General features: G+C 44.1%; 1 protein-coding gene across 1 annotated transcript in view; it reads right to left on the bottom strand.

The window, feature by feature from the left end:
- Positions 1–2,602: 2,602 nt before the first annotated feature.
- Positions 2,603–23,028, bottom strand: part of PGM2L1 (phosphoglucomutase 2 like 1) — a 33,654-nt gene continuing 13,228 nt past the window's right edge. The window contains exons 3-14 of the mRNA XM_070944121.1: positions 18,533–18,639; positions 17,213–17,297; positions 16,054–16,137; positions 15,460–15,653; positions 13,350–13,539; positions 13,130–13,227; positions 8,959–9,139; positions 7,642–7,735; positions 6,007–6,136; positions 5,070–5,259; positions 3,623–3,756; positions 2,603–2,778 (exon numbers count right to left, since the gene is read on the bottom strand). Coding sequence (XP_070800222.1) covers positions 2,676–2,778; positions 3,623–3,756; positions 5,070–5,259; positions 6,007–6,136; positions 7,642–7,735; positions 8,959–9,139; positions 13,130–13,227; positions 13,350–13,539; positions 15,460–15,653; positions 16,054–16,137; positions 17,213–17,297; positions 18,533–18,639 — 1,590 coding nt within the window. The 3' untranslated portion in view covers positions 2,603–2,675. The remainder of the gene's footprint in view (positions 2,779–3,622; positions 3,757–5,069; positions 5,260–6,006; positions 6,137–7,641; positions 7,736–8,958; positions 9,140–13,129; positions 13,228–13,349; positions 13,540–15,459; positions 15,654–16,053; positions 16,138–17,212; positions 17,298–18,532; positions 18,640–23,028) is intronic.

The following is a 23,028-nucleotide window of genomic DNA, read 5'->3' on the forward strand; positions in this document are numbered from 1 at the left end:
GAGATTCCTTATCTAACGTCGGTATTATATGAACTGGGAAATTTTGATGGGTGTTTTTTTTTATTTGTGATTCCTTAAATAAGTTCTCCATTATATGAAGTGGGAAATTTTAATCGTCTTCTGTCCCTAGGAGACATTTCCAAAGACCGCATGCCAACTAAGGAGAAACGATTTTGTTCTTTCGTGTTTGTTTGTTCCAAAGCAAGTTTGTTCTTTGCCAAAATTAGAACAAAGTGCAGAAAAAAAGTCTCAAAAGTATTGTGTTCGCCTTCCTCTTGTTTTCTGATGGCATTTTAAATCAGGCTATAGATCTCAAGCAAGCATATTTTATCCACAGTTTCCGGGAAGGTTTCCACCACATAAATTAGGCTTTCTTCACTAGAATAGGAGCACTTGCAAATATACAGAAAACAAAAAGAAAAACAATAGCGTATTTTTTTTTAAAAAAACCAGCATTTGGTATCGGTCACTCAAAAGTATAGAAAACCTGGAAGGTACTTAAAGCTTTAAATAAAAGCGAAATAAATAAATAAATATTGCATGTAAATTGAAGACAAAATATATCAAGAACATCTATTGCACAGCTTCAAACTTTGGAAATGCCTGTAAAGCCCATGGAGTGAATGACCTAGAGTTAACACTTCCCATTTCAAAGAATAAATAATTTATCCCAGAAAGGCAATAAATCTGGCTCTAGGTTGTATCAATGGAAGCTTAAATCTGTACAGATAGTTCTTCAAAATCCCTGCAGTGTGCAAAAGGCTTCGCTTCGTTCCTGTGACTGCATGAATTTTCATACAGTTACACAACAGCCCCCTCGGGCGTCGTTTAGACCCAATTTTTCCATTTTCCTAAAATTAAATAAATGATAATTCTTGAGATTATCTGCCTGGAAGCTAGAAACGAGCATGGCAATGAATGCTGTAGAATCCATGTATAGATTCATTCTTCCGTGTAGCCCTGGCAGCTGCATCGGACTTCTGTGCTTCCAATTTGACCTTACACCAAAGCTACACCCTCCCTCAATTCTCTTCCAGGCAGGAAGGGGACCGGAAGCATCCTGCGTGTTGTGCTGGTCGTCCCCACCCACCCCCGGACTTCTGCCCCCTAGGCGGCCAGAGGTTCCACGCAGCTACATGGAGGAAAGCAGCTGAGGGTTCAACGATCCATGCCAAAGATTCTGCTTTGCGGTGAAGCCAACTCTGCCAGTTTTTCTCATCCTGCTTTCCATGGATGTCCCAGGCTACAACTTAGCACAGAGGATGGAAAAATGCACCAAACTGGGTATATTCCATAATTTACCTAATGCATCTTCCTGGAGGGACTTCAATTTAGAGGCCTCCTAGCCAACATGGCATTTGGAAATTGGGAAGAGGCAGGCCAATACACAATTGGATGCAAAATTTTCCACCCTACTGCATTTTCCTGGGATATCTTAAGTCAAGCCAAAATATTCCAAGGAGATCCCTTTGCTTGAAAAATGTTAACTTCTGAGCACCAAGATTGTCTTACAACTGTGATTCTCAGCCTTGGCCGCTGGAAGAAGGGTGGACTTCAACTCCCAGAATCCCCCAGCCAGCATAGCTTCTGGGAGTTGAGGTCCACCCGTCTTCAAGTGGACAAGGTTGCAGAAACAGTGGTGTACCATGTTTACTCTCTGAAGTTCAACCTTGCAAGCCAGCACTTGTTAATATAAATAGTTGGAGAGAGATGTAGCCTTCATCACAGCATCGATAAACCTCCTTTGTTCTGGCAAGTCATTAACAGGCTCTCTTCCAACCTCTACAGTTTAAATAGGACTGATTATGTTTGCAAATTAAGGGAGTCTCTGTGCACGATGAGACTTATGTGAAAAATTTGCTTTTTCGTAAGCGGGGTGTTCAGACGTGAATCTGACACAGCCCCTATCAGCTATTCTAAAATAGTTGGGATCCACCTGAGTCCAGCTCAACTTAACTTGCAGAAAAGCCCGGAAGCATAGACTAAAACCTCAGATGACTTAGCTCATCTTGACTGGTTTAACGGCTCAGTTGATGTCAAGAAGCAAAACTGTCAGGGGTGAAAACGCCACCCAGCAAAGATGATCTAAGGAGATTGAAAAACAGCTGGAATCCCTAGGACTACTGAATACCACAGCATGAGCTAGAAAACAACCCCCCCCCCAAAAAAAACTGGAAAAATTAAGACTTGATAACACAGTAAAGATAATACCGATATTCTAGCTAACGATGTAGAAGCAGAACCTTTTTTTCAGACTTAACACAATTATTCTTTTGCAATCTAGTCGTTTCCGAACTCCGGAAGGACCTTTGTAGAGCAAAGAATTTAAACAGCTGATCTGTGCTGTGGGAAGGGGGAGGGGGAGGGGGAGGGAGAACACCAGGAGCTGATGCCAGAGACCCTTCCCACAGGTTCTGACTCTCTCTGAGGGCATCTCTGGCCAGCTTCAAAGCAGTTTACTACTTGGTACACTAAGCTGACAAAATGTTACTGCTCCGGGATGCTGGCTAAGGGACACAGACACCCCACGCAGCAAACACTCACAGACACCTATGAAATGAATGCAAGGAGAGGAGAGGAGGCTTTCCTCTTGGTTCCTGAATTCCGCAGGACACAGTGCAAGGAATTACGTCGACGACAGCCAAGGCCGGAGGGAGGGAGGGGGGGGTTGGCTGCTACACACAGCGCCAGGTGAGTTGGTTCTTGCTGGGCTCCAGAAAGTGCTCCACGAGGGCTCCGATGAGCTTCGTGAGGTCCTCTTCCAAAAAGGCGACATCGCTAAAGAGCAAGGAAGGCAAGAGTTGGAAACCATCAAAATAGGAAGGTTCATTCTAAAGCCCCAAACCCACAGGCAACCCACCTGCTGCTCCTCACCCCCAAAGTCTTGGCAAAGTCAAGCTAGGGGAGAGACGGCTGTCAGCTGGGCAGCAGAAAAGAATACAGGATATTCTCTTCAATAGAAAGCAACGTTTGTAGCTCAGGGTTGAACTGTGGAGTGCTTGGTGATCTCTCAGCCTGGCTGTTTCCTTGCAGGTGTTTTATTACCCAACTAGGTAACCTCATTGGTGCTAGAAGGGAGTGGGGTTTGGGGGGGGGAGGAGGGAGGAGGAGGAAGAGACCCCCTCCAGTTGCCAACAGGCTTCCCCTCTGCCACTGCAGCAGCACCCTCCATAACCTTGTGGTTGGGATACTGGGAAGCTGAGAGGGGAAAGGCAATATATCCTGCCCTGCGCATCCAAAGAGGAAGTCCTTCCAAAATCAGAAATAACGGTCATCACCCTACAAGGAAGTCTAGACTAAGAAACCATAGAGGTCATAGAGGACTACTTTTTTTGTAAAGCTATAGCAACAGCATCTTGCACGTCTGAGTGGGCTTCCACCCCCCATCCCACCCCTTTACTTCACTTTACTTCTATGTGAACTAGGGAAAGGCTTCTCTTATTCACGTTACTTTCCAAGGCAAGGCTCAAGCCCTGTTTATCTGGCCATTGCTTTGGGGGTGGAACTTCCTCCTGTCCTTCAAGGCCATTTCCTCTTCCCTCTACCCCTCCCCCCCCCTCCCTCCAACTTGGCTAAAGCCTTCCAGGAATCAGGCTTGGTTTACAGGAAAGAGTTTCCCCACCTCTGGCCTGGCGGCGCACACATCTCCGCGTAGTATTTAATCTTTGGTTCGGTTCCACTGGTCCGGAGAGTGGCCACGCAGCCATTTTGAAAAGTGAAGGTGATCATCTGGCTGTTTTTGCTCACGGGCAACACCTGACACAACAGGAAAAGCACCGGAAATCACAACCCCTCTCTAAAGAAGTACTGATCCGATCGTGGCTTTGCACAGAATCTGAACTGGATGTGGCCATCACACCTTCTTCCTCCTATTTTCCCCACAACAACCACTCAATGAGGTGAGCTGGGCCCAGCTGTCTTTCACCCCTAAGACAGGACTAAAACTCACACTCCCCTGGTGACTGGCTCAAAGTCACCCCACCGGCTTTCATGCCTAACCTGGAACTAGAATTCACCATCTCTTGGCGACTGGCACAAAATCACCCAGCTGGCATTCCACCTACTCCAGGACTAGAATTCACAGTCTCCTAGTGATTGGCCCAAAGTCACACAACCAGCTTTTGTGCCTAAGGCAGGACTAGAATTCACAGTCTCCTGGTCTTTAGGTTGGGGCATTACACCAGTAGAACAAACAGGCCGTCCATTTCAGTAGGATGCTTTGTGTATTTAAAGTGCAAGATGAAAAAGGAAGTAAAAATTAGTTACTATGCTCTGCATTGCATACTATTCTAGGGGAACTTCAGAGGCGTAACCCTGGTAGTCCTAGTAAGCCCTAGTAAAGTTTACAGGTAGTCCTCAACTTAAGACCAGCGACTCTCAAAGTTAAAACAGACCTATATGCAGGTACTTAATGACCCAGATTTGAGCTTCCAATGGTGAGGCTCCCCTTGTGGTCATGTGACCTCACTTCAGGTGCTCAGTAGCCAGCCTGCTTTTACAGCTGTTTGCTGCATCCCATGGTCGCTTAATTAAGCATTTGCTTAATGCCCACCACAAAAAAGGTCATAAAACCCACTTTACGACCATCATGACTTACAACTGTAATGGGCAGGCTCCATTACAGCCCAAACTCAAGGACTAACTGTGTTTGGATTTGAGGAAATTGATACCAGTTTCTGTGGAAACGGAATAAATCTGGAATTTTGTGATTTGCCAAAGAAATCTGGGATTTGCATGTTAATTTTTGCAACAGGACAATATGTGACTTGTGCGTTTCAAAGCAGGATATAAGCTTAGGCACGTATCCCTCTGGTTTGCAATGCAATTTGCCACCATTGGTAAGCAAATCACTGCCGTTGTTAAGTGGGTCATGCTGTATCTTCAAAGGGTCATTAAGTGGAAGACTACCTATATACATTGAATAAAACAGAAAGCACTTCTCTAGAGCCTCTGTAAAAACAAAACGAAGTTATGAAAGAGCTTGTTTCAAACAAGAAACTAAACCTTCCAGAAATAACCAAAACTACAGAGCTTCGGTCACTCTGAACCAAAAGAGGGAAACGACTGACCGATTTTTTCTTCAGCTGGCTGCTGTCATAGCCGGTGGTGACGTCCCGGACATGAAGAATACCGTAAGTCCCACAAGAGGTCGGATAAGAATCAGGCATATCGAAGTTTCGGAGCCTTTCAAATATCCTTTTGATTGTAGGGGGATCGTAACACAGGAAGTAGGAGGTTTTTGAAATGTGGTAGCCATACCTGTGAGAAGACAAGGCAGAATTGGCTAAAAGAAAACATTTTGGATCTATCGTCTATGGAGATCCTCAGGTCATGGTTGTCCCTTTGGAAGAAAGCACCTTTGGGACTTTGGATCTATTCCAAGCTGGGTCTCTCCTGAGCAGGGACAGCCGGGGGGGGGGGGGGGGGGGGCAGAGAGGCATCCCCTCTAGGCAGAATCTCTGTGGCAGCTGCCAAAGAACAGCAGCGTATGTCAGGTGTGCCTCCGTTCAAAACTCAAGAAAGAAAAACCCCAACTCCATGTTTGTAGAGAAAGGTACTTTTACTGAGCATGAACTGAATGCAACGAAGGAAAAGCAAAGTCTGAGGGAATAGGCGTGCAAATTACATATTGAAAGCATCCCCCAAATCCCTCCCCCAAAGGACCCAGGTTGAGTGTCCAATCCACATCTCCCCAAGGTATCATGTGGCCCCATCTATCCGGTATGCTGGAACAGTTGACCTTGACAGCTATCAGCTCTCTCTGCAGCTGCTATGAAGACAGTGAGAATTTCCCTCCCTTTTTCGAGACATCTCCACCATTTACCCCCCTCCTCCCAAATACCAGCAATGCCTCCCCCCTCCTGTTACAATGGCAGCCGAAAGCAAGCAAGCATCATAGAGGCTGACAGCGTGCCTGTGTGAACATCTGTTCCAGCTGTGGAATTTAAAAAAGGTTACCTCTGCTGCCGTTTGCACTTCTTGAATCCAAGGCAGCCAAGGACTTACATTTTATAGATCTCCGTTAGCTGATGGGCCAGCCTTTGGCCCTTGGTGTCCAGCCAGGCAGCCATTTCTGCTATGACCACGGCAGCGCTGACGCCATCTTTGTCCAGCACGGACGTGCCGCACATGAAGCCTGAGAAACAAACATATCCCGTTCAAAGGACAGCAGTTTGTAGATTATAGCAGCACTCAAGCTTGAAAAATCAAACCGCCTCAATGACCAGTGGCTTAAAAAAAAAACAAGAGGAATAGCAGAATTCTGGGATCATTTCCATGGTTTTTATTTCTTTACTGATTTTTATCAGCCGTCCCAACTTGGCCAGTTAGAAAAAGAAAGACTCTCGGCCCCATAGTTAGCCAAAAGTATACTTTACTAACGCCAAGTTGGTTAGAGAAGAAGCAAAGTTGGATCAGAGGTTTTCGCGGCCAAAGTATAGGGTTAATTTTTCCCTTGTTCTCATCCACCCCCCACCCCGTTTATCAACGAGTGCCCAATTAGATGCTAACGAATTGTTTGGGTAACATTCCCTGTTTTTTCAGGCTGGATGGTTCTGCATTCCTTCGTGTGACCTTGGAACAGCCAGCGGCTCTCATGGGATGGCATGATAGCAATAGCCCTTAGACACAGATACCACTTTACAGTGCTTTCCAGCCCTCTCCAAGAGGTTTACAGAGTCAGCATACTGCCTCCAACAAGGCTCATTTTACCCACCTCGGAAGGATGGAAGACCGAGTCAACCCTAAATCTGGTGAGATTCGATCTGCCAAATTGCAGACAGCCAGCAGTGGCCTACAGTACTGCACTCTATCCACTGCGCCACCACGGCTGACCCACTCCTTATCCCACCCTGCCATTCCCCACCCCCACCCTCATGGCGTAGCAGGATGGCAGCCTTGACAGATTTTTACTGATAACTCCAGAGTCGTTTGCCGAGATGAGCAGCTATAGAAATCGAATAAATAATAAATCAGCTGTAACCCTGCATTTCCATGCTTTCTGGCTGAGATGTCACCCTCATCCCAAACCAGGAACAAAATGAAAAGAGACAGACTTTTCCAAGAATTCTGCCGAGATGGAATAATTTTTAGATGAAATACATCCCTAGGCGTCACTCAGCATTCACAAGAACATATTCATGTCAACTCTGAAGCTGGCCTGACTGAATTGGCCATCTTGGAGGCTTCAGTGTAGCCACAATGGTGATGGGGGAGAGGGAGGGGAGAATAGAGATAGTTGGGGTTTTGTAGCCAAAGCAAAATAGTTTCCCCTGAGAACCAAGGACATTCATTCCCACAGGTGGCTGACCAGAGGAGGAGTGAAGTTTCCAAGCAACCGGACGGCACCTTGATTGGACCATGTGACTGATTGTTTGGGGAACTTTTACTTTTAATTAGGGGAAAACCGCGGGAACCTTTAGAGTCATTTTTCACCAGTCTGTTCCAATATGATACGTCCAATAAACCTGTTCTTTGAGGAACCTGTTTACTTCGGAGTTCTGTTTGCTATGGGTGTATTACTTGGAACCCTGACAATTTATTGACTAAATAAATGAAAGGTTCTGGTTTGGGAATAAAAAATACCAGGAGAAATCCCTTTATTTCTGGATGAGGAGGACGCCACAGCTGGCCAAGGCTTACCGATGGATTCTTCGAAGGCAAAAAGGACTTCTTTGCCGCTGTCCACCAGATCCTTCACCCTGCTGCCGATCCATTTGAAGCCAGGGAGGGTCTCCTGAAATGAGACAAAGAGATGCTCCTTTCAGAAGAACCGCAGTGGTGGCTCACTCTCAGCTGCGAGCAGATTTCACCGAGGGATGCGGTCCACGAGACCTTGCCCGAAACTTCTGTTGCTAAGCAAGACGGTTGTTAAGTGAACTTTGCCCCATTTTGCGACCTTTCTTGGCTGGCAGTTGTTAAATGTATCGTTGCAGTGGTTACGTTAGTCACATGGTTGTTAAGTGAATCTGGCTCCCCCATGGATTTTGCTTCTCAAAAGGTCGCAAAAGGGGATCACGTGACTCCCCCACCCCAGGACACGGCAACTTTTCATAAATATATAAGACAATTGCTGAGCGTCTGAATTTTGATCATTTGGCCACAGGGATGCTGTCATAAGTGTGAAAACAGTCATTAGTCCCTTTTTTTCAGTGTCATAACTTTGAGCAGTCAAAGCAGTCCAGGACGACACACCTGTATTTATCAAATTTATATGCAACCTTAAACCTCTGTTCAGCCAGGCCTCCTCGCTCCAAATAAACAGGGCTAGTCTTCGACTTACAACCACAATTGAGCCCAAAATTTGCATTGCTAAACGAGGCAGCTGTTAAAAGAGCTCGGCCCCCTTTTACGATCTTTCTTGCCACCGTTGTTAAGTGAATCGGTGCAGTTGTTAAGTTAGTAACACGGTTGTTAAGTGAATCTGGCTCCCCCATGGACTTTGTTTGTCACGAGGTCCCAAAAAGGGGGGGATCGGACCACGTGATCCCAGGTAAAAGCAACCGTCATAAATATGACCCAGTTGCCAAGCCTCTGGTCATGTGACCATGGGGTCATGGGTGAAACACAGTCAGACACTTTTTTCAGTGCCGCCGTGACTTTGAACAGTCATTAAGCAAACGGTTGTAAGTGGAGGGCTACCTCTCTGCATACAAAACTGAACTTGGGTCGGAATCTTCTGGGGTTTGAGGGCCACAATCCATGGCAGCTGATCTTCTGAGGACTCACAGCAGGCGTGGCCAGTGCCTGCTCACAGGCAGATATTCTCCAGGCACAAAAAAAACCAGACTTGAAAAAAACCTCTGTTTGGAACCAGCGCAGGAGGAAACCCGTGTTCATAAGGATGACCAGCGATCAGGACTGAGTGACCCTCCTCCTCAAAACATCTCAAGACTTCCTCCTGGAGGCCCGAGACCACCTGGAGCATGGCACCAAAGAGGAGGCCCTCGGACAACTCACTTCAAAATTAAATCCTTCCTTGAGAGCGATGGCCCGCAGAATTTTGGAGGAGACGGTGGTGGCCAACATGTAAACGTTCTTCACATCGGCTTCCTTGGGACAATTATCCTTCCAACAAGTGAACATCCACCAGCCAAACAAGGCAGCCAGCTCATTGCCAGTGAAGACTTTCCAGCGGCCGCTGAGGGGGAAAAAATGAGACAAGATTAAAGACTTAACCAGGTTAGGGGTAGTCCTCGACTTAAGACCAGAATCAGGACCTGAATTTCCATTGTTAAAGTGGTTATAGCTGCCTGGTTTGGCTCTGCAACCCAACAAGACAGACACAGACTTCAGAGGATCATTAGAACTGCAGAAAGAACAATGGCTACCAACCTGCCTTCCATGGAGGACCTGTATCCTGCACGAGTCAAAAAGAGGGCTGGGAAAATATCTACAGACCTTTCACATCCTGGACATAAACTGTTTCAACTCCTACCCTCAAAACGACGCTATGGAGCACTGCACACCAGAACAACTAGACACAAGGACATTTTTTTTCCCGAACGCCATCACTCTTCCAAACAAATAATTCCCTCAACACTGTCAAACTATTCACTTAGTGAATAGCACTACTATTAATCTTCTCATTGTTTCTATCACCCATCTCCTCCCACTTATGACTGCATGACTGTAACTTTGTTACTTGTATCCTTACGATTTATATTGATATTGTTTCCTGATTGCTTATTTGTTCCCTACGACTATCATTGTGTTGTACCTTTTGATTCTTGATGAATGTATCTTTTCTTTTACATACACCGAGCGCGTATGCACCAAAGACAAATTCCTTGTGTGTCCAATCACACTTGGCCAATAAAGAATTCTATTCTATTCCATTCTATTCTAATTTTCTATTCTATTCTATTCTATTCTATTCTATTCTATTCTATTCTATTCTATTCTATTCTATTCTATTCTATTCTATTCTATTCTATTTCTACTCTACTCTACTCTACTCTACTCTACTCTACTCTATTCTATTCCTAATTCATATTCTATTCTATTCTATTCTATTCTATTCTATTCTATTCTATTCTATTCTAATTTTCTATTCTATTCTATTCTATTTCTACTCTACTCTATTCACAAGGTGGTTAAGTGAGCTGCGCCCGATTTTATGACTTTTTCTGACACGATTGTTAAGGGAATCACTGCAGGCATTAAGTGAATCACATGGTCATTAAGCGAAATTCAGCTTTCATTGAGTATGCGTTTTTGTCTATGGCAAGCATGTGACCGAGTTGTCAAGTGCCGAACTTTGATCACATGACCTTGGGTGACAGTTGTAACTACAAGGGCCGGTTGTAAATCATTTTTTTCAGGGCCATTGTAATTTTGAAAAGATGGTTGTTATGTTGAGGGCCACCTGTTCTAAATTAACCCGCTTCCTGGAACCACGGGTGGCAATTTCTCAAGCGAGCTCTTTGTAACATGTCATGAAACAACAAACAGGGTTAACGTTAACCAGGCTTAGCATGTTGTGCACCAACATTATTCAATCTAGTTTAAGAAATTGTTTGAACGCAACCATTCTGGGACAAACGTCACTTTATAGGCTGGGAGGGCTCTTGGCACTTGTCTAACGCACAACAAAGGGCAACTAACAATTCTTAAAGGATCACTAAGGATTTGGAGAGCTTAATAAAAACAAGCACTGTTGTATTAAAGGTAGAAATGGGTCCAAAACGTGTTCACAGCAAATTCTGGCATGTTAGTATTGGAAATGAGATTAAGGGTAGTCAGAACAAGGTGTACGGTGTTCCACAAAGAACATGTAAGTGCAGAATTAGGACTTAACGAATAAAGAAATGTTTGGAAAATGAAGAACTGGAACAATAGTTGTACTGATTCCACCTGCACTGAGCCATAAAGCATGTCTGGTTTTGTTCCTTAGACCACCAGCCGCTGTGTTTTTTATCTTCAGTATTATATGTAAATAAGCATTATGGGATATGTAGCTTGTTTGACAAAGCTCCAACAAGCCTGCAGTACTGACAATCATGTTGCTAATCCAAATTTATCTGAATATTTATAATAAAATAGTTAGATTATGAAACAATCATTAAAGTTTTAATTTTTTATTCTCCAAAGCACCTGAGGGCAGGACAAGAAGCAAAGGGTGGGAACTAATCAAGGAGAGAAGCAATTTAGAACTAAGGAGAAATTTCCTGACAGTCAGAACAATTAATAAACGGAACAACTTGCCTCCAGAAGCTATGAATGCTCCAACACTGAAGGTTTTTAAGAAAAGACTAGACAGCCATTTGACTGAAATGGTATAGGGTCTCCGGCTTGAGTAAGGGGTTGGACTAGAAGACCTCTGAGGGCCCTTCCAACTCTGTTATTCTGTTATCAATCAGATACTGGGGAATAAATATTGGAGAAGGGAGTTCTGGTGGAGCAGTGGTTGGAATGAAGCAGGGTGGATAAAAATCAATGATTTTTTAAAAAAAAATCAAAAAAATCAGATTTTTTTAAATTTAAATCAGATTTTTTTGATTTTTAGCAAATTTATTTTAATAAAAAACTTTTGGGGTAAAAATCTATCGTAAGATAGTTTTCTATTTAAGATACATAAATAATTTAGTTTATTCAGCATGAAACGGAGCTTAGTTATGTAGCAGGAGGCTGTATATTCTGCAACACTGGGACTATCGGTGAGTCAACGGCGGGTCAAAGGAGTAGCAGAGGTGACAGTCGCTCTTTAAAAATTATGATTTAAATCGAGTTGATTTAAATCAAGCCTTTTTACTAGTGATTTAAATCGTGATTTAAATTGTGATTTAAATCAACTCGATTTAAATCAAATCCACCCTGGAATGAAGTATTGCAAGAAAACTCTGCCACAGCCAAGAGTTTGATCCTGATGAGTCAAGGCTGACTCAGCCGTCCATCCTTCCATGGTTGGTAAAATGAGGACACAGATTGTTGGGAACAAGATGCAAATAATGCTTACACTGTAAACATTATTTACAGAGAGTGCTGTAAAGCACTATGGGGTGGTATATAAGCCTAAATGCTATTGCTATAATACATAATCTGTATAAAATTTGGTGTACAGACATCTAAAAATCTTTGTAAACTGAGGTCTAAATAGCAATGTTCACAGTTCTTTCCTCTGGGACAGGAGGCGAGGAAGAATGGCCCTTTTATGACTTGTGGACTTCAACTCCCAGAATTCCTGAGTCAGCATGGAATTCTAAGCATGGCTGGCTCAGGAATTCTGGGAGTTGAAGTCCACAAGTCATAAAGGGGCCACAGTTCCCCACTTCTGCTCTAGGAGATCACACAGAATTAGCCTCATCAAACTGGAAATAAGAAAACTCTAAAGTTTTAAAGCTTGTTAACAGTATTTTTGACAATGAACATTTTAAGAACTGGATAAAGATATTTGGGGGCAGGCAGCTTTCGAAATTCTTCAAATCTATATGCAGAATCAGAACTGGGGGAAAAAATCCTAAAATTTACATTGGTTCTTTTTGTTAAGATCTGAAATCTTTAAACACAGGATGTGTGTGGAAAACACTGCACTCTGCCAGCCATTCAAATTGTTAAAGGTGCTTGGTACAGGCAGTCCTTGACTTAAGACAACAATTGAGCCCAAAATTTCTGTTGCTAAGTGAGACAGTTGTTAAGTGAGATTTGCCCCATTTTATGACCTTTCTTGCCACAGTTGTTAAGTGAATCATGCGGTCATTCAGCAAATCTGGCTTCCCCATTGACTTTGCCAGTCTGAAGGTCATAAAAGGTGATCACATGACCCCGGGACACTGCAACCGTCATAAATATGAGCCAGTTTCCAAGCGTCTTAAGTGTGAAAACGTTCATAAGTCATTTTTTTTCAGTGATGCTATAACTTAAAACAGTCACTAAACAAATGGTTGAGGTCGAAGTCAAGGACTACCTATATTTATTTGATTGATTATAACATTTATTTGCCACTATAAGCTACCCAATAGTCACTCTGGATAGTGAGATGGGCGGCATATAAATTAAATAAATAAATGTTACTTTCAGACAGGTTCACGGAGAGCAGCCAAGCCAGCTTCTCCTGGGGGGTTGACGCTCTTGGCTAAGAAGAAGAAGGAGTTACGGCAAAGCCAAGCCACCGGAACCTCCAGCCACTCACTTTTCCTGTTGTTCGGCCACCGCTAGCCTGTCCGCATCAGGATCCGTAGCCACGACCACTCGCGCACCCTCTTTCTCCGCCAGCCGCAAAGACAGTTCCTGGAAAAACATTTGTGGTCACCATTCAAAAGAGCCGATCGGAGTGTCGATCCCAGCCGATCGACTTGGAGAAGGCCGCCGCTCCCCTTCCTGTGGCCCATAGAAGCACCACAAACACCTACCAACACCGATTCTCCTTCTTCGGGATTGGGACATTTGACCGTGGAAAAATCTGGATCCGGATCTTTTTGTTCGGGGACTGGAATGGGGGGCTGGAAGCCAAAGGCCTGGAAAGCCAGCTGCACGTAGTCGTGTCCCACCCCGTGGAAAGACGTGTGCACAAACTTCAAGGGAGTCTTCGCGTTCAGCTCTCTGTAATGGAAAACAGCAGGAAGAAAGCGTTAGAAGGGCAGCTAGTGCTTCGAACGAACCTTCACCGAACTCAGCCTACACCCGAGCTACAGATATTCCCCACCGTTGCAGGCAGTGGGGGCTACCCAGAGGGGAGAATTCAAGGGAAAAGGGACCAATGGCAGAGCAGCGGAGAAGCGGATTTCCTCCTGGTTTGGCTGCAGAATTGCAGGCTGCAATTTGAAGGCAACCATGCTCTCTTCTTCACAGGGGCTACCCTGCAGGAAGTCCTCCACTTACAACCCTTCATTTAGGGACTGTTCGAAATTACAACGGCACTGAAAAAAAACTGACTTATGGCCGTTTTTCACAGTTACGACTGTTGCAGCATCCCCGTGATCCCATGACAAAAATTCAGACTTTTGGCAACTGCTTCATATTTATCATGGATGTAGCATCCCAGGGTCATGTGATCCACTTTTGCGAACTTCTGACAAACCAGGTTAATGGGGAAGCCAGATTCATTTAACAACTGTGTCACTAATTTAAGAGCAGCAGCGATTCACCCAACAACTTGGCAAGAAAGGTTGTAAAACGGGGCAAAACTCACTTAACGAATGTTTTGCTTAGCAACAGAAATTTTGGGCTCAGTTGTGATTTCAAGTCAAGGACTACCTGTAGTTTTAAATTTTGAAGCACACACAGACGTTTCACCATTACTTATTGCTAACCACAGTGTTTTTCAACCTTAGTAATTTTAACATGTCTATTCCTAGAATTCCCATCAGGGTTCTGGGGGTTGAAGTCCACATATGGTGGCTTGGAAATTCCAGGAGCTGAGGCCCACCTTTCTTAAAAGTTGCCAAATTTGAGAAACACTGATTTACTCCCATTACATTCCAAGATGCAATTTTCCAGAGATCAGTCATGCATTTGGGGGGGAGGGGAGGGGCAATGTTGGCTGGGGAATTCTGGGAGCTGAAGTCTTTATGTCTTAAAGTTGCCAAGTTTGAGAAAGACTGGAAGACATGTTAAAATCCCCCGAAGCCCAACATTATGAATGCTGCCTTTGCTCCATGGTACTCTACTAGAGAGGGAGGGCTATGGGCTAATAAAAGATGATTATTGTGAAATTCTCACTATAGATATAGATATAGACAGGACTGTCACCTCCCTTCCCCCAAAACCATTGTAAATGCTTTTAATGTGGAGAAGTGGGCTGAGAGAATATTTTAGTAAGCAGGCAAAGTTAGTTCTTTATGGTGGCAGATTGTTTCTGCTTGGTCAGATATGTTGAAAATGCTAGATTGAAACCCAATCTGCATTCAATTTTAGATTGCTGACTTTGGGTTACACGGTCTCCCATATGCCTCGTGGTTCACATGTGATTACTGACTCAGGTAGCTTTCTAATTGGGAATAAATAATCCTGATGAGTAAGGAGACAATCTATCATTTATAACACGATAGCAAGTAAAAAAGGGCCCAGTTTGGTCTAGTGATGAAGGCACCAGGTTAGAAAACAAGAGACCGTGAGTTCTACTCCTGCCTTAGGCAAGACGTAGCCCAATCACCAAGAGGTGATGACTTCTCGTCCTACCTTAGTGTGGAAGTCAACTGGGTGAATTTGGGCTAATCACCAGGAGATGGTGATTGCCCCATGGTGAGAAGATGGTGAGCTCTAGCCCATCTTAGGCAAGAAGTGGGCCAATCCCATGGAAGCCAGCTGGGTGACTTTCAGCCAATCCCTCTCTCTCAGCACAACCCACCTCACAAGGTTGTTGTAGGAAAAATAGGAGGAGGAGGAGGAGGAGGAGGAAGGAGTATTGGGTATGTTCGACACTCAAGTTATTCATAAAGCTAATCAAGGCAAACGTGCTTTCCTTCTCCGGAGACTACATTTCTCCTCTTCAAACTGTGCTTACAGGGTAGGGTTTCTTACCGGTGGTAGCAGATCTTTTTCAGGTCCTCCATGTAGCTTGCAGAGATTTTTTGCAGAGGGTCCCGAGTGAGAGGGCTGCAGTCCACCAGGTTTTCGTTCCAGGAGTCGTTCCACGGCTCCACGCATTCTTCGATGCATTTCAGGATCTCTTTATCGTGCGGGGATGTGATCTGAGCGCCATTTTCCCAGTAGACCTGCAGGGAGAGTTTGCAAAAGTGAGGAATTCACTTAACAGTCAAGCTGTGGGCAGAGGTACACAAGGTAGTCCTCGACTTACGACATCTAACCGGTAGTCCTCAATTTACAATTTACAACAACTAACAACTATTCTCAAAAACAAGCCCTGTCCATGTGTAATTTTTGAAGGCTGTGGAAGCCTTGCAGCAATGGGGTGTGCGGTCTCATACAGTCTCCAGGGACTCCTGAGGTCACGTGAGAGGGCTATGTGCTTGCTGAGGGCACCAAGGACCCCTCATTTTCCAAACTTCTGGCACACTGAGCCCAAAAGGTTCACCATCACTGACTTGGGGAGAGAGGAGGAAAAGTTGCAAACCAATTAGTCAAATCAGGCACCTACAAAGTTTGCTGACCTACCTTGTAGCCGTTGTCTTCTTTACGGTTGTGGGAAGCTGTAATCATCACCCCCGCGACAGCTCTGAGCTGCTGGACCGCATACGGCTACAAAACAAAATTTATTTATATTTAATATTTCTAAACCGCCATCTCCTTCAGAGATCCTGGATCATATCTATGAACTGTCCAAACTCATGCGTGGTTGACCAAAATCACCCAGGCTTAACCCCTAGAAGGAACACCAAAGTACCCCAAGCACCTGGTCAAGGCAGTCCTTGACTTATGACCAGTTGCTTAGCAACTGTTTCAAGTTACGACTGACCTCCCGGGAGCTACTTACAACCTGGTTTCAAAATTCGGACAGCTGCCTCTCTCCATGCAATTGCATTTTGGGTGCTTGGCAACTAGCTCACCTTTATAAAGCTGTTTGCAACACACCACGGTCACGCAACTGTGATTTACAATGTCTTTTGCAGGAAACAAATGAGTTTGCTTAACGACCATGGCATTCATTTAATGATTTTTTTTTTTAATTTGATTTATATGCCGCCCTTCTCCGGAGACTCAGGGCGGCTTACAATGCGTTAAGCAATAGCCTTCATTCTTTTGTATATTTTATACAAAGTCAGCTTATTTCCCCCACAAACTGGGTCCTCATTTCACCTACCTTAGAAAGGATGCAAGGCTGAGTCAACCTTGAGCCTTGGAGAGATTCGAACCAGCAGAAATTGCAGGCAGCTGTGTTAATAACAGGGTGCACTAAACCACTGTACTATCAAGGCTCTAGTGTAGTGTTGTAGTGATTGTAGTGTTCATTTAATAACGCTTAATCACTGCCTGAAAAAGGTTATAAAAGCAGGCTCTGGTCACATGGGGACCTGCTTAATGATGACTGGCACGACATACAAGCAGCATTCTGGGCTCTGTTATGGTTGTAAGTCGAGGACTGTCAGTGCAATTTTAAGGAGGGATGAAGAGATGTTATTGCCTGTAGATTAAGGGAAATCTTCAGTTACCACAGGGGGCGCCCAGCACTAACCCCGTTTCATTTCTGGATATGGTGGTTGAGATGGCCAGCTTAATTCAAACCGCAGTGCCACCAAATTCAAGAGCCTTTCACAGCAGAAGTACCAATCCACTCCATGAAGCTCAGTCAGAATTTTTAAAAATGGCCACTTACCACAAAAGGCGTGGGGACGTATCTTGAGAACAAGTAAACAGGAACTCCCTTTGCAAGCAGGACTGCTGCTGTGAGCCTGGCAAGTCTGCGGAAAACAAGAAATTAAAATATAGGAAATAAATAGCTTCTCAGGAAGAGAAAAAAAAAAAAAACAGCCATGGGCAAGACTGACAACTTGCTATCATAGGAGCTGCAAAACAGCTCAGCTATTTCTTTTATACTGCATTACGCTCTCCTGATTTTTGCCATGAGAAATAATTGGGTGTTGCAGTTAAGACATCAGGCTAGATACCGAGAGATCACAAGTTCTAATCCTGCTTTAGGCATGAAACTCGGCTGGGTGATTTTGATCAAGTTACCAGGACACAGTGAGTTCTAGTCCCACCTTAGCCATGAAAGCTGGCTGGGTGATTTTGGTCCAATCACCAGGAAAATGTGAGTTCTAGTCCCATTTTATGGCTGAAACAGCTGGGTAACTCAGTGAATTCTAGTTCCACCTTAGGCATGAAAGCCAGCTGGGGGACTTCAATCATCAGGAGACCAGGAGTTCTAGTCCTACTTTAGGCATGAAGCCACCTACCCTGGGCCAGTCCCTCTTTCTCAGCCCTAGAAAGAAGGCAATGGCCAAAACCAATCCTGAAATCTTGCCTAGAATATTGCAGGGACTAATCTAGGCGCTCTCTAGGAGCTTAAAAAAACGAGTCGAAGGCATAAAAATAGTGCCATCCTTCTCAACAGCACAAATTACTACACAGTGCTGACTAAGGCACATGTCTGTTCTGGAACCCTAAAGTGCTGAGGGATATAGCAAGCACAGAAACATGGGCCTGTTGAACAAATTTCTCTTCTGAATCAGCTTCATGCCCAAATCAAAATACTTTCCATATTACAAGATGATTTTAAAAAACACATTTAGACCCTGTGAGTCTGTTGGATTCCAGATTAATTCAATAGGATCAACAGCAAATTCTGCAGGAGAATGTATGATAACTGTACCCATGGTGAAAGGCTAATATTTATCATTCAATTCTGCTTAAATGTTTTGTCTGCCACAAAGGATTTAGATCTAGATCTACAGCTTCCGTGGCACCCAAAACTATCCAGATTTCGCTGACCCCTGGAGAGAGAATGAAGATCTGAATCCAGTCAGATCTATGTAAAGCATTAATTAACAGTTATTACTGATGCTTATTTGCAGAAAAAAAATTGTGGGTTTTTTTCCAGATTTGCTCTCCACTTCAAACTATTAATATTGGCCTCTGCGAGAGAAACAGAGGCATTCTTTACTTCTAGACTTTTAAATCTGGACCAAGTCCGTACCTGAAGCTGCTGCACATGCTGGTCACCTGGCCTCGTGTGTCATATCCTACCACAAAACCACGTTGCTTGAAGTCGGAAAAACATTGCCCAAGGTATTTGTACATCCCCTGCAGGAAAGGAAAAGAGAGAGGAGGAGAATACAGTATCGTTTGACTGGGTAGGAAAGTTAATGGAAAGTTATTGAGATTGTGCTCTATTGCAGGGCTGTCAAACTCAAGGCCCACAAGCCAGATCCAGCCCGTGTGGTGCTTAAATCTGGCCTGTGGGTTGGCCTGGAAATAGCAAAGGACCGGCCCGCGGTGCCTCTGGCAGCCGAAACGGGGCATGGGGAGCCGCACACGGCCACACCCCATTTTTGGCCTGGACGACCTCCTGAAGCATTTTGCAGGTGAAAACAGGGCGTGGGGGGATGCGTGCAGTCGCACGGCAGGTTTTTTGGGGGAGGCCAGCAAAGTGCTGCAGGAGGCCATCCAGGCCAAAAACAGGCTGCGGGGGGGGGCTGTGCACAACCCCCCATGCCCCGTTTTGGCTGGCAGGGTGCTGCAGGAGGCGTCTGTCCTGTCTTCCTCTCCTCCCCACCCCAGCCGGCCAGCAGAGAACTACAGTGCTGATCTGGCCCTCGAAGAAATCCAGTTTGACACCTTTGCTCTATTGCTTAGACCAGGAGGCATCACTCTTGGATTCCGTCCAAGGAAGTGGTGGTTCCATTTGGCTATATATATATAGAAGTGTTTTTCTTTTAAAAGATAAGGAGTAATTCTTATTTACAAGATGTCTGGCATGGCCCAAGGTCTGCTACGACAAGGCTCTTGGATCAGCTACTATCTGAAGCTACTGATCCCTGGATCACTTTGCAAGAAAAACAAAAAGAACTACTCACAGTCGGTCGCTTTCCCCAAGTGCCAATAGGTGGAGATAACTGCTAAAGCAAACTTCACAATGGACAATATTTGCTGAACGGTACGGTTCATTATATTCCCCACACAATAAAGATTTCCAAAACAAACATGCCATTCCAGGCTAAAGACAGTGTACTGATTCAGATAATTCTATTTAAGTTAAGTAGATCAATGTATCAGCAGTCTCTTTCTCCACAGCTAACTACAATAATGCCAAAAAGCTTTCCATTTGTTATTCTTTGGTATCTGGGCCACTGTCAGGTTCAAAACTAGTCAGTTAAAATCTTAACTTGTTTTCAGCTTATTTTCTGGATAAGCAAAATTTTAGGGAGGGTAGGAAGGAGATAGGGAGGGAGGGATAGGAAGGAAGGAAGGGAGATGAAGACCGATCACATGGGCCAAACAAACACTCTAACCTCCTATAGTTTATTAAGCTGAGATATGACTGCCTAACAGCATAATCTTAAAATGCCCTGCATGACAAACAGAAGAAACTGTGCTACCCCAGAATAAAAGACTGAAGCACTCAGATGTACACAATTCTCTATTTTGGGGGGCCTCAAAGTCAGACAAGCAAAGACTTCACATTCTAACTTTTAATTTTCCCAGGGAGAAATTTTAGTCTACCTTCCACATACCTGACACCGATATTGTTTTTGTTTCACTTTTCTGTGTTCTGCATAGGTGTAGGTGTATAAATACACTCATATTTGTGGACTGATTTTGTTTTTAATTTCTCCCAAATTAATCATGTTGTGGGGGTTCAAATTATGCAACCCAGAGGATATCTCTGAATCAGCACAAATCCAATAGAGGCTCAAAATGGCTATTTGGGGGAATGCTGATTTAGTGCCTGGTACTTCGGTCAGCACAAATCCCACTCAAGAGACCTAGTGCCTGAATCTTTACCACGCTTAACTGATTGCTCAATAAGTCTGCATTGCATAGTCCTTTTCTTAGGGCTGGCTGCAACATGGATTAAACAAAACAAAACTAGTTAAAACTAGTTAAAAATGCATAAGTAAAATGTATAGGTAGGGACCAATTCTGGACATTAGTTCATTTCAAAAACTGCTAGATTCTATTCACTTATTAGAGCAGTGTTTCTCCACACCTTGCTCAATTTAAGATGTGTGAACTTCAACTCCCAGAATTCCTCAGCCAGCATGGTGGTTGCTAAGGCTTCTGGGAATTGAGGTCCACGCTTCTTGAAGCTACCAAGATCGAAAAATACTACCCTAAAGATATAACCAAGAGACCTCAAAATGAGCTGTGAAAGGGAACGTTGAACAAAATCTGGGTCCTCCAAGACATTCTACAGCCCTGGCTGCAGGGCTGTCTGAGGAATTCTGGGAGTTGAAGTTCACACATTATTAAGTCAGCAAGGCTGAGAAAGACTGTAGTAGAAGGAAGGATCCAGGATGTGGAAGTCAAAGGTTAATCCAAGTTTCTACAGCTTTACTTGGATATTCCCTAAATAGAATCAATGGGGCAATACAAGGTTGATATAGGGAATATGGGGGGGTGGGGGCAAGGACCAAAAGCAACCCCTTCCCCAACTACAAGCCAGCTTACTAAAGGCTACTACAGATGCAAATGCAGTTCGCACGGAAAGAGCAACTACTGCTAAGTGCAATTCGCAACTTACCCAAGATATATCACCGGATGGATAATGTAGCCGACCGATCTTCCTCAATTAAATATGCACACTTGGCTGGCAGTTAGGATAAGATCAAGAAAAAACACCTTCATTAACCCCCCCAAAAAAATGCTCACTAAGATATCCTGGGGTGACTACTGAAAATTTACGGAGACATCAGCATTATTCTAAGTCTCTTGTGGCAGCATTCCTTCCTTCCTCTTCCTCCCTCCCTCCAAAAATTGTGTGTGTGTGTGTGTGTGTGTGTGTGTGTGTGTGTGTGTGTGTGTGTGTAAAAAACAAACAAAATGTTAAAAAGTTATGGTATTTATGTAGTTACCTATCAAGCACATCTAAATTATGTTAAAGTAACCAAAATATCTTTATGATCCCCAAGGCATGTCAAACTTTTGAGCACCCCAAGGTTTGGAAATTGAAAACTGAAAAATTTGACACGCCCTAAATGCATCCTATAGAGAGGATTTGTTCACAACCAAATTACCGCAACAATTCTGCTAGATCAAAAGAGCAGCCATGCAACCCACAGGAATTAGGGAAGCAAACATCCAGCGGCCCAGAATGTAATCAACAAAACAAAACGTAGTCACAGGGACTCCCTGGTGTCTGAACGTGACCTTCCTCCCAGAAACGCCTATTGCGATTTATCAGCCCAATCTCCAAGCGCACATTCTTCCTAGCAAACCAAAGCACAAAGCCAGCATGTGCTGGGCAGGCTTTCAGAGCATGACCAACTCGGAGTCAAGAAGGAGGAAGTTCAGAGTTTGGCAGGCTTCCACAGTGATCCAAGGTCTCTTGATCTGCCCCATTCTTGCTTCTATTAATTCGTGTTTACTTTACTGTAGAGCAGGTCTTGCTCCAGACACCTCCCCAGCTTTTCAATCCTGCGCACACAAACACAACCTCTTCGTATTTCCAATACTCATAACCAAGATTGTTAATAGGTTCACCACTCACACATGGGCAATTCAGAGAAAAGAGGAAAATGAAAGCTTCCATTTATACAAGTAGTCCTCGACTTACAACCACAATTGAGCCCAAAATTTCTGCTCTTAAGTGAGATGTTTGTTAAGTGAGTTTTGCCCCATTTTACGACCTTTCTTGCCACAGAGGGTTAAGTCAATCACTGCAGTTGTTAAGTTAGTAAGGTTACTGAGTGAATCTGGCTTCCCCATTGATTTTACTTGTCAGAAAGTCACAAAAAGGGATTACATGACCCCAGGACCAGGGGTGAAAGCAGCAGGTTCTGGAGAACCGGTAGCAGAAATTGTGAGTAGTTCGGAGAACCGGCAAATGCCACCTTTGCTGGCTCTAGAGTGGGGTGGGAATGGAGATTTTGCAGTATCCTTCCCCTGCCACGCCCACCAAGCCACGCCCACAGAACCGGTAGGGGGGGAAAAAATGGATTTCACCACTGCCCAGGACACTACAACCATGATAAATATGAACCCATCTCCAAGTATCTGAATTTTGATCATGTGACCATGGGGATGCTACAATGGTTGTAAGTGTAAAAAATGGTCATAAGTCACTTTTTTCGATGCCACTGTAACTTCGAGCAGTCATTAAATGAACTGTTGTAAGCCAAAGACTACCTAGACATGAACCACACTGCCTCACTGCCACAGCCTTCCTTGGAATGTCACTCTTGCCCAAGATAAAAAAAAAAAAATTCAGATAAAAAGTGATGTTCCCTTCATTGGAAATTAGCGCTTCAAGCAGTGAGCATTTTGTTTCTTAACAGGGCCACGCGACAATAATTCATTTCTAAATGCGTTTCCTCAGGGTTTATTCCACTTACATCTTTTTTAAAAAAAAACCACATAATATTCTGGCAGGCTTAGGAAAAACAAATCCTCTCTGTTTTAATATTCCTCCAGGAAGCTCAGACGAGCAAGGCCCCGTTCCACTTTATTGTTTTCTCCTGTAAGGGAGGTTAA

This window comes from Pituophis catenifer, unplaced genomic scaffold, assembly GCF_029215685.1.
Source record: "Pituophis catenifer annectens isolate HBS135680 unplaced genomic scaffold, rPitCat1.0.hap2 SCAF_4, whole genome shotgun sequence".
Classification (NCBI taxonomy): Eukaryota; Metazoa; Chordata; class Lepidosauria; order Squamata; family Colubridae; genus Pituophis; species Pituophis catenifer.